Consider the following 12,327-nt stretch of genomic DNA (forward strand, 5'->3'; position numbering starts at 1 on the left):
GACTCCAAAGGAAACCTGCACCGCCGCATAGACTTTTTAGTGATGCTAAATCAATCAGATCTTATATTTTTTGCTCCCAGACCAATTTCAAAGAGTGATAACATTCGGTTTTACTATCCTATATAAGGCCAAGTTCACACGTCCAGTAATTATACGTTAGAACGGATCCGTTGGCACAAAAATTGTGCAAACACAACTTTTTTTATTTTTGTCCGTTTTGAAAGAATTGATTTTTGCAGGATCTGTTTATTTTTTTACATGGGAGTCTATGGAGATCCATTAAAGGGAACCTGTCACCAAATTTAGCAACTGTAAGCTGCGGCCACCACCAGTGAGCTCTTATATACAGTACTCCAGAGCACTGTATACAAGAGCCCAGGCCGCTCTGTAGCATATAAAAATCACTTTTATAATACCAACCTGGGGGGGCGGGCCGATCTAATGGGAGTCGCTGCTCTCCGCTCCAGCGCCTCTTCTTTGCGGCGATCTCTGTTCTCCTTCTTCTGGGACCCGTATGCATGATGCCTCCTACATCATCGACATTGCAGTTCTGCGCAGGCGCACTTCTTTCTGTCCTACTCAGGGCAGATCAAAGTATTGTAGTACATATGCGCAGTACATTAATCTGTCCTCAGAAGGGCTAATCAAACTGCGCCTGCGCGGGACTGCAATGTCGGCTTGTGTGGATGATGTAGACGCGTCATGCACACTGGGGTGTATAGAAGGAGGACAGAAATAGTAGAAGAGAGGAGGCACCGGACCGAAGAGAGGAGGCACCGGACCGAAGAGAGGAGAGGAGGCACCAGACCAGAGAGAGAGGAGAGGAGGCACCAGACCAGAGAGAGAGGAGAGGAGGCACCAGACCAGAGAGAGAGGAGAGGAGGCACCGGACCAGAGAGAGAGGAGAGGAGGCACCGGACCGAAGAGAGGAGAGGAGGCACCGGACCGAAGAGAGGAGAGGAGGCACCGGACCGAAGAGAGGAGAGGAGGCACCGGACCGAAGAGAGGAGAGGAGGCACCGGACCAGAGAGAGAGAAGAGGAGGCACCGGACGAGAGAGAGAGAGGAGGCACCGGACCAGAGAGAGAGAGAGGAGAGGAGGCACCGGACCAGAGAGAGAGAGGAGAGGAGGCACCGGTCCAGAGAGAGAGGAGAGGAGGCACCGGACCAGAGAGAGAGAGGAGAGGAGGCACCGGACCAGAGAGAGAGAGGAGAGGAGGCACCGGACCAGAGAGAGAGGAGAGGAGGCACCGGACCAGAGAGAGAGGAGAGGAGGCACCGGACCAGAGAGAGAGAGGAGAGGAGGCACCGAACCAGAGAGAGAGATGAGGCACCGGACCAGAGAGAGAGGAGAGGAGGCACCGGACCAAAGAGAGAGGAGAGGAGGCACCGGACCAGAGAGAGAGAGGAGAGGAGGCACCGAACCAGAGAGAGAGATGAGGCACCGGACCAGAGAGAGAGGAGAGGAGGCACCGGACCAAAGAGAGAGAGGGGAGGAGGCACCGGACCAGAGAGAGAGAAGAGGAGGCACTCGACCAAAGAGAGAGAGGAGAGGAGGCACCGGACCAGAGAGCAGTGACACCTATTGGACTGGACCACTCTCTAGGTGAGTATTATAAAACTGTTTTTTACATTATACAGAGCGGCCTGGGCTTTTATATACAGTATTCTGGAATGCTTGTATATAAGAGCCCACTGGTGATGGCCGCAGCTAATACTCTCCAAATCTTGTGACAGGTTTCCTTTACCGGATTGCTATTTATGTTCCATCTGAAACGGATCCTGTAAGAAAAAAAAAAGGATCCGTTACAAATGCAAGAAAAACAGATGACTGAATAGCAATCGGTTAACGGATCTGTTTTCCAATGTAAAAAAAAACATGATCTATCAAAAATCAGTTTTTTCAAAACTGACAAAGTTGCATTTGCACAACTTTTCTGCCAACGGATTTGTTACAACGGATGTTGGACGTGTGAACTCGGCCTAACACTTTAATGTTTTTGGTTAAGGTATATATGATAGCAGATTCTCCTTAATTACCCAATATACGGTTCCTCCCCTGTTACTCCTGTGTGATGGGTACATGGAGCGTTGAGCACCTCCTCATCAGTTATCAGGAGGTTCCATCTTTCAGATTAAATTTTCTCAAATTTTTCACTTTCTATAATTTTCCTAAGCACAGAATAATTTGCACGTACAATTCTCCGAACATATATGGAAAATATCCAGAATTATACATCTTATATTTATCAATTCAATATTTATCTTTTTTTTTTTTTATCCAAAATTTTGCATTTTATCCTGTGTATGTATATGTGTATTTTTATAGTGATTTGTTTATACACTAATTGCTTATAATGTTTTTTACAGAAATGTAACTCTGGATCTGCCGTTGAAAGATCTACGGTAAGAAATTAAATTTTAAGTTATTGGCTCAGATGTGATTTTTTTAAAGGGGTGATCACCTCTGCACTGGAATACTGGGACCCCAATGATCGCGCACTTCTTATTGTCCTGGGTGTGTACAGATCTTCCTATGATGCCCTGTTTGTGTCGTCGTCTTTTCATTCATCACACTATTAACATTAGTTTGGTTTATAAAGAGCGAATCCTTGTCTAGATACTTACTACTCAATAAAGGGCTAAAATCAAACTGAGCTTGGCTCTTGCTCCCCATAGGTCCCACAGCATCCGCACGATTTGCCACAATGATCCATAATCCCTTCTACAAGGTCTGGCACCAGATCTCACAAAACAGACTCCATACATAATTATATAGATCTTTTCGACCTGAGGATGTTGGTGTACTTGCTTTGAAATTGCACATTAGAATAGCTATAAAGTTCTAAAGTTAAAAAAAAAAAAAAAATTTATATGTCCAGCTAAAAAGTGATTGAGCTCATTAATCTGAGTGTATTTAGCTAAATAGCTGCAGCTTGTACTGAGCAGTTTGAGATCTCAGCAGGGAGGAGGTACACTGAGGAGCTGTCAATAATAAGTGGATGGAGATTCAGTGACACCAGGGAGGAGGAACACTATTAAGCGTCAAGCAGGATAAATGTTGTACAGCCATTCTAACATGAATTTTTGTGCAGAGCAGTTTGAGATCTCAGCAGGGAGGAGGGACACTGAGGAGCGGTCATTAATGATAGGTGGATGGAGATTCAGTGACCTAAGGGAGGAGGAACACTATTAAGCCGTCAGTCAGGCTAAGTGGGGGATGTTTGTGCCTAACTAAAATGGTTATACAGCCTTTCTGACATAGATTTTTGTGCTGAGCAGTTTGAGATTTCAGCAGGGAGGAGGTACACTGAGGAGCACTCACTAATGATAGGTGGATAAAGGTTCAATGACTGCAGGGAGGAGAAATACTATTAAGTATCAATCAGGCTAAGTGGGGGGAGTTTGTGCCTAATTAAAATGGTTGTACAGCCATTCTGACATGGATTTTTGTGCTGAGCAGTTTGAGATCTCAGCAGGGAGGAGGAACACTGAAGAGGGCTCATTATTGAAAGGTGGATGTACAGTGCCTACAAGTAGTATTCAACCCCCTGCAGATTTAGCAGGTTTACACATTCGGAATTAACTTTGCATTGTGACATTTGGACTGTAGATCAGCCTGGAAGTGTGAAATGCACTGCAGCAAAAAAGAATGTTATTTGTTTTTTTATTTATTTTTTTTAAATTGTGAAAAGTTTATTCAGAGGGTCATTTATTATTCAACCCCTCAAACCACCAGAATTCTGTTTGGTTCCCCTAAAGTAATAAGAAGTATTTCAGGCACAAAGAACAATGAGCTTCACATGTTTGGATTAATTATCTCTTTTTCCAGCCTTTTCTGACTAATTAAGACCCTCCCCAAACTTGTGAACAGCACTCATACTTGGTCAACATGGGAAAGACAAAGGAGCATTCCAAGGCCATCAGAGACAAGATCGTGGAGGGTCACAAGGCTGGCAAGGGGTACAAAACCCTTTCCAAGGAGTTTGGCCTACCTGTCTCCACTGTTGTGAGCATCATCCGGAAGTGGAAGGCTTATGGAACTACTGTTAGCCTTCCACGGCCTGGACAGCCTTTGAAAGTTTCCACCCGTGCCGAGGCCAGGCTTGTCCGAAGAGTCAAGGCTAACCCAAGGACAACAAGGAAGGAGCTCCGGGAAGATCTCATGGCAGTGGGGACATTGGTTTCAGTCAATACCATAAGTAACGTACTCCACCGCAATGGTCTCCGTTCCAGACGAGCCCGTAAGGTACCTTTTACTTTCAAAGCGTCATGTCAAGGCTCGTCTACAGTTTGCTCATGATCACTTGGAGGACTCTGAGACAGACTGGTTCAAGGTTCTCTGGTCTGATGAGACCAAGATAGAGATCTTTGGTGCCAACCACACACGTGACGTTTGGAGACTGGATGGCACTGCATACAACCCCAAGAATACCATCCCTACAGTCAAGCATGGTGGTGGCAGCATCATGATGTGGGGCTGTTTCTCAGCCAAGAGGCCTGGCCATCTGGTCCGCATCCATGGGAAGATGGATAGCACGGCCTACCTGGAGATTTTGGCCAAGAACCTCCGCTCCTCCATCAAGGATCTTAAGATGGGTCGTCCTTTCATCTTCCAACAAGACAACGACCCAAAGCACACAGCCAAGAAAACCAAGGCCTGGTTCAAGAGGGAAAAAATCAAGGTGTTGCAGTGGCCTAGTCAGTCTCCTGACCTTAACCCAATTGAAAACTTGTGGAAGGAGCTCAAGATTAAAGTCCACATGAGACACCCAAAGAACCTAGATAACTTGGAGAAGATCTGCATGGAGGAGTGGGCCAAGATAACTCCAGAGACCTGTGCCGGCCTGATCAGGTCTTATAAAAGACGATTATTAGCTGTAATTGCAAACAAGGGTTATTCCACAAAATATTAAACCTAGGGGTTGAATAATAATTGACCCACACTTTTATGTTGAAAATTTATTAAAATTTAACTGAGCAACATAACTTGTTGGTTTGTAAGATTTATGCATCTGTTAATAAATCCTGCTCTTGTTTGAAGTTTGCAGGCTCTAACTTATTTGCATCTTATCAAACTTGCTAAATCTGCAGGGGGTTGAATACTACTTGTAGGCACTGTAGATTCAGTGGCTGCAGGGAGGAGAAATACTATTAAGTATCAATTAGGCTAAGTGGGGGGAGTTTGTGCCTAATTAAAATGGTTATACAACCATTCTGATATGGATTTGTAAAGTAAGTACACCAGCTATTTAGTAAAATATGCAATTTTTAGTGTGAAATCTGGTGACAGATCCCGTTCTAAAGTGTTATTCCAGTTGTAGAAAGATATAAGATAAGTGCTAGATATTTGGGGGTCTGGCTGATAAGCTCCTGGCTGATTACCAGAATAGGGGACGTCCCCCGCTGCTTGTTTAGAGTCCTTTAAATTCCCCTTTAAATGTAGACATGATATTTATTTGTCAATTTTAATAAATTTAGGAGCACAATTCTGCTGATCTGTCCATTTACCTAATAGGTATACAGCATAATGTGTTTTTCTGCACATTATTCTGGGTGTTAAGAAGAGCCAGTCATAAATTCATTTGGACCTGGTAGATGAGTAGCGGAGGATGTCGGGGAGGAGTGCGCCGTAATGACCGTAAATCTCCAAATATAATGAGACTTGGAGCAGAAGAAGTTTATAGCTAATTTAACTAATTTGGGTTTATGGCACTAATGGTTGTCTTTGTCCTTTTTCTTTTAATGATGACGAATGCTTTGTGTCTGCCCGTATTTTCCATCGGCGGTCGGAGCGCTCCCGGCTCGGGGTGGTGGACTGGAGCGCGGCGATAGGTTCAGCCTTTTATTGTGTCTGCCTGTAAACACTGTATCTCTCCTCCTCAGCTTCTGCATTACACGCTCATCTGTGGATGAAGTAATGGCCGTGTTAATAAAAATTTCAAAGAGAGCGCTTAATGGAGAGCGGAAAGTAAAGGCTCGGTCTAGAATTGTGCGGAGCTTTATTGTCTGGCGACTTATCTAATGGCGCTTCCAAGTTGTAAATCTAAGAAACCTGAACGGAAAAGGGTTTTATCTAGGAAGAAAGCAGAAATTATACATAATATATTAATTTCTCTGAAATTTAGGGTTATTTTGTCAGGGAAAAGGGGTTGTAAGAAATGAGGGTATGTTTAAACGCATTGTGGATTTTGCCATGGATCTGCAGAAAAATCTATTGAATTGTACTCTGGATTCTCCACGGACCTTACTCTTTGCTTTGCAAATGGGGTATGTAAATGCTATAAAAAGAGACGGAAGTATTCTAAGAGTGATACCTTTATTGGATAAACTGGTTATTAAAAGTGATGAGCGGGCACTACCATGCTCTGGTGCTCAGTACTAGTAACTAGTGATGAGCGGGCACTACCATGCTCGGGTGCTCAGTACTAGTAACTAGTGATGAGCGGGCACTACCATGCTCGGGTGCTCAGTACTCGTAACTAGTGATGAGCGGGCACTACCATGCTCTGGTGCTCAGTACGAGTAACTAGTGATGAGCGGGCACTACCATGCTCGGGTGCTCAGTACAAGTAACTAGTGATGAGCGGGCACTACCATGCTCGGGTGCTCAGTACTCGTAACTAGTGATGAGCGGGCACTACCATGCTCAGGTGCTCAGTATTTGTAACTAGTGATGAGCGAGCACTACCATGCTCAGGTGCTCAGTACTCGTAACTAGTGATGAGCGGGCACTACCATGCTTGGGTGCTTGGTACTCGTAACTAGTGATGAGCGAGCACTACCATGCTCGGGTGCTCAGTACTCGTAACTAGTGATGAGCGAGCACTACCATGCTCAAGTGCAGTTGGCTGCTCGGATGGGCACAACTTTTATTACATAGTATATTGGAAAACAAGAGGGACTCAAGCATTTTTCTTGGAAATCTTCCTGAAAAATTATTCACGTTCCCACATTGACTTCCATTATATTCTGCACACGAGTAGCGCCCATTCGAGCAACCAAGTTCTCTTCACAAGCACTGAACACCTGAGCATGGTAGTGCCCACTCATCACTAGTTACGAGGACCAAGCACAAGAGCATGGTAGTGCCCGTTTATCACTAGTTACGAGGACCAAGCACCCGAGCATGGTAGTGCTGGCTTATCACTAGTTACGAGGACCAAGTACCCGAGCATGGTAGTGCCCGCTCATCACTAGTTACGAGGACCAAGTACCCAAGCATGGTAGTGCCCGCTCATCACTAGTTACGAGGACCAAGCACCCAGGTGGTCGCTAGTAGTTATGGGCGTACCCAGACTGTAAGAGTCCAGACCCACATGAGTTCAAACGTACCCTAGTGCCGGACCAGAGCCTGGAATTCTCAGTGAAATTCTGGGTTGTGATCCAACGCTAGGAAAATACAAAGAATAAAAGATAAAGGAATAAAAAAATAAAGCAAGCAGGCTGTACTGTCTCCAGCGTGGCTGTAACTGCTCATTCACTTCTGGGGCCGCTCATTACCATCATTGCATATGCACCACTTCCCCCGCCCACCAACTTCTGTGATTGGTTGCAGACAGACATGCCACAACGCTGAGTGACAGTGTGTTTGATGCTTTCGATCACAGATGTTGTGTGCGTCTATCGTAGTATAAAAATAGTCATAGGGTCCCCCCATATTAAGATACTCAGCACAGGTAAAGCCTACGGCAGCAGCTTGCAGCCATGCGCTTGTCTTGCTCTGTAGCAAAATAAGAGGAATCACATGCAGTTTTGTTTTTTTATTATTATTTTTAAATAAATAATTTTAAAAAAATGCGTGCAGTCCCCCCGAATTTTGATACCCAGCCATGATAAAGCAGGCATCTGGAAGCGGGGAGATATTTTCAGGGACACCCATGATTATTGGTCCCCCCAGCCTAAAAATAGCAGCTTGCAGCAGCCCAAGATTGCCACATCCATTAGATGTGTCGCACCCCGGGGCAGCTGAGCTGCTCGGATCTGGGCAGTCCGTGGCTTGAGGGGTCCCGGACCCGGGAGCACAGTCTACCAGTTTTAAATGAAAAAGAAAAGGAAAAATAAAGTCTGAATACGCCACTTGCGGTTTGCAGCCAGGGATAGTAGAGCCGCCACTGCGGGTTCCCACTGGGGATGATGGAGGGGCACTGTGGAAGGTGCAGCCCTCCGTGAGCAGGGCTTTTTCCCCAGGGGTAGGTAAAGGTTTAACGTGGAGGTGCAGCGCAATGAAGCAGTCCAGACAAGGAGTGCAGTTTGATTGTCTTTACTTACTGGATTCGCGCCCTGGGGACGTGCTGGATCCCAAGTGCGCCCGTGTCCCTTATAGCTGTGCCAGCCAACCTGGTGCCACTCTCCCACCTTTGCACTTCTGTGTATGTGGGTCCGCCCTGGTGTGGAGCACTTGGAGGTCCTCCTGGTGTCTGGCTCCTGCTGCAGGTAGCTTGGACTATTTAAGGGAATATGTTCCAGTCCCCCCTTCGCTACTGATGCCTTGGATGTTAGTGGTGGCAGATAAGTCCTTGAAACCCACCCGCCTGGCAGAGTTAACAGATGGCTTGAAATTCTGGTCTGTTCTGGGACCTGCACCCCGGGCGTGCAAAGTACTGGGAGCCATGGATGTCTACCCTACAGGATCCCTCTGTCCTTGGAGCTTGCTCTCTCGCTCTCCAGCTACTTTTCTCCTGAGTGGCTGATCTTCCTACTCAGGTTTTTGCGGATTCTTTGCTACTTTCAATGTGTTTCAAAAGTCTGTTGTCTGTCTTGACACCTTTCCTTTTTCTACCACTCACTTCTCAACTCCTTCCGCCTTCACTTCCTTTATCTGACTGACTACCCACACTCCCCAGGTCACTTTCTCCTCACCCATATCTGGTCTCTTCCTCCCCAGTTGGCTGCCTGTTATCTAGCAGTGCCCAGCCCTGTCCCCTGGCTAAGTGAGTTTCCCAGCAGGGTACAGTGACTGTAAATGTCCTGGTGTGCTAATGTGTATGTAGTGACTAGCACAGTCATGTAGGACTCGAACTGTTACCTTATTTTTGTGACACCTGGTTACCACAGGGGCATCACAGATGCACCAATCCCAGCACTTTACCTGTCTCTTCCCAATTGTCCTGGTACAGTGGCAATCGAGGTAATAAGGGGCTAATGTCAGCTCACAGCTGCCACTAAGCCCTCGATTAGTTACGGGAGGCATCTATGAAACCCCCCATTTCTAATCTGTAAGTGAAAGTAAATACAGTGGACCTTGGTTTCCGAGAACAATCTGTTCTGGGACTGTGCTGGTTAACCAAGTTACTCGTTCAACAAAGCAAGATTTCCCATAGGAAATCATTGCAATGCAGACAATTCGTTCCACAACTTGTTCACTGTCCCATCCTGGTCCCCTATTCTGTCATTCCACACACGCACAAACACGTACGCACACAAACAAGCACATATGCTCACCTTACCTTCCATTGCCGGTCTCCTGGGACTTGCTGTTCCCTAGTACGGGCTGTGTATCGGGTTACCATCACGACGAGGGAGGAACTTCCGCACCCAGAGCGCTGACGTCAAAGGCTGGAGCCGCTTGCCTCTGATTGGTCAGCGCGCTGCCTTTGAGTAGCGTCTGACAGAGGAAGTTCCTGCTTCAGCACGATGCGTGCCGATACACAGCCTATACCAGCGAACTACAGGACCCAGGAGGCCGGCGATGGAACGGAAGGTACACATATTATGCTCACCTTACCTTCTGTTTCATTGCCGGCTTCCCGGATCTTGTAGTTCGCCGCGAGGATTCCTCTCTCGTCGCGATGTACCGGCAGACAACAAGAACCATGTGGCCGGCAATGGAAGGTAAGGTGAGCATAATACTGTATGTGTGTGCGTGCGTGTTTGTTTGTGTGTGTGTGCTTGTGTGTGTTTTTGTGGACTGCAAGAGCGGGTTAGAGCACGGTGGATATACGGAACCGGAAGTGTGTGCGGTGAGGATTTTGCTCGTACAGCAAAGCTTTCTCATAAACAGAGTTAGAAATTTACAGAAAGCTTTGCTTGTAAAGCGAAATTCTCGTTAACTGGGATACTCGTTAAGCGAGGTTCCACTGTAAACACAAACACCAAATAAATCCTTTATTTGAGGTCAGGTTACCTGCAGTCATGCACGGAGGACCGTGGGAACCTCCAGCTGTGCCTTCAACTTACCTGAGTGACGTCACCACTGATCGGGCACCTCATTCATTCTCTGCCTGAAGTCCACCGCGGTGTGATTTCAGATGTAGTAGAGCTGGAATCACCGTGAGACCTCATGTGGATTACATCGAACCTGCAGGGGTGATTTTGTTGTTAATAAATTGGTGAAAGATTGTGTTTTTTTGTATTTCATTTCAAATAAGGATTTTTTCAGTGTTTTGTGTTTATTTCCTTTTACTTACAGAGTAGTAATGGAGGGTCTCATAGACCCTTGCTGTTACTGATCTAGGGCTTAGTGGCAGCTGTGGGCTGTTATTAACTCCTTATTACCTCGACTGCTACAGCACCAGGACAATCTGGAGGAGCCAAGGTGAAGCGCCAGTATTGGTGCAGCTAATGGATGTGCCAATTCTGGAGTGGCTGCAGACTGCTGTTTTTAGACAGTTACACAGGTTGAAAAAAAAGACCTTGGTCCATCTAGTTCAACCTTTGAAGGGCCCAATAGCCATGGACCTTCCCAGCCTGATAATATCTGCCACCAGCTGTCTGCTTTACCTTTGCTGGTTATCAAAAATAGGAGGGACCCCACTCCATTTTTTGTAAATCATTTCTTTATTAGGTTAAACCTGGCTAAACACTCTTTAGTGCCACATGAAAGGCTCTAAAGTTTGCAAGCTTAGAATATGTAGTGGGTATAACATTATATAGCTGCAATCTGATCTATCTAATATCATCTTGTCATCTATTTATCTATAACTTTATATTATTTGTTTTCCTTTTGAGAAGTATGCATAAAATCAGACACGACATGCACCATCCGTTTACCGTTCGATTTTTTTTCTCGCACCCATCGACTTGCATCGGCCATACACTGAATGCTGCGATTTTTATTTTTTTTTTTTAATTTTTGTTTTCTTTCAGCCCAATTTGATTACAGCTGAAGAAAAACTCACCTAACAACGCAGTCTCATTGAATAACATTGGTGCTAGTGCAATCTGATGTTTCTTGCATTGCCATCTCCATTTTTATCCGCAGATGTGAGCGAGGCCTTACACTGTCATGCTGGAGAGCATCACTATTCCCATCATTTGCTTTCTTAGAAGTGTAATGAAGTGCGATCTGCAGCACTCAATGATTCTCACGTGCTGAGCGATTCAGACCCCGAGGTCCTCTGCTCATTTATAGCGAATGAAATTCAGCGTTCGCCACAGCAATTTGCACATTATATTACTCCAGATAACACATCACGTGACGGCTGACGATCGCCGCCTCACGTCCATTGAATATAGCGGTGTTACATCTTGTAAGGATTGTGCAGCCTGGATTCAAAATGGTGATTAATTATATCCCATATTGGAACATGGAGCAGGACCTGAAAATCTATCAATACTGAGACCTCATTTGTCAAAGTACTAGTGGAACCACTGACCTAAAAAAAATAAATATGAATGAATATATATATATATATATATATATATATATATATCTATATATATATATATATATATAGATATATATATATATATATATATATATATAAAATCACTTATTCTTAATTTATTTTTATTAATATTATTATTTTTTTCCCAATATGTCAGTATTGTACTCTGGCTTGATAAGCTGTTAGCACAATAAAGAAATGCTTAAAAGAGAAAAAAAAAGGCTGCTTGAGGTGGAAATGATTATCCCTGGATGTGTGCGTATATGTGTGTATATACTGTATATATGTATATGTGTGTGTGTGTATGATATATATATATATATATATATATATATATATATATATATATATATATAGGAATAATCATTTCCACCTCAGATAGCCTTTTCTGTTGTTATTTCTTCTAAGCATATATTTTTTTAATTAAGCCAACAGTTTATCATGTCAGAGTACAATACTGATAGTGTGTGTGTGTGTGTGTGTGTGTGTGTATGTATGTATAATATATATAATACACACACAGTCAGCCAGACATGGGCAGAAATAACTAGCAAAACCCTTCCCACCTATTAGATATTCTGAAGCTGCTATCAATCAAATAACAGTGCAATTCACAAACATGTCTATATTTCAGACAGTATACATCCGATCTCATAACTAAGGTATGTATATAATCAGCATTATAGCGCCAGTATAGCACTGGCTTTAGTTTTATAGGA

General features: G+C 44.6%; 1 protein-coding gene across 2 annotated transcripts in view; it reads left to right on the top strand.

Annotated features, from left to right (window-relative positions):
- PLCH2 (phospholipase C eta 2) overlaps positions 1 to 12,327 on the top strand; it is a 909,460-nt gene that overhangs the window by 793,620 nt on the left and 103,513 nt on the right. For both annotated transcript variants that reach the window (XM_075328181.1, XM_075328182.1), the window contains one exon: positions 2,370 to 2,405. In XM_075328181.1, coding sequence (XP_075184296.1) covers positions 2,370 to 2,405 — 36 coding nt within the window. The remainder of the gene's footprint in view (positions 1 to 2,369; positions 2,406 to 12,327) is intronic.

The sequence above is a fragment of the Anomaloglossus baeobatrachus genome, chromosome 11, assembly GCF_048569485.1.
Source record: "Anomaloglossus baeobatrachus isolate aAnoBae1 chromosome 11, aAnoBae1.hap1, whole genome shotgun sequence".
Lineage (NCBI taxonomy): Eukaryota > Metazoa > Chordata > Amphibia > Anura > Aromobatidae > Anomaloglossus > Anomaloglossus baeobatrachus.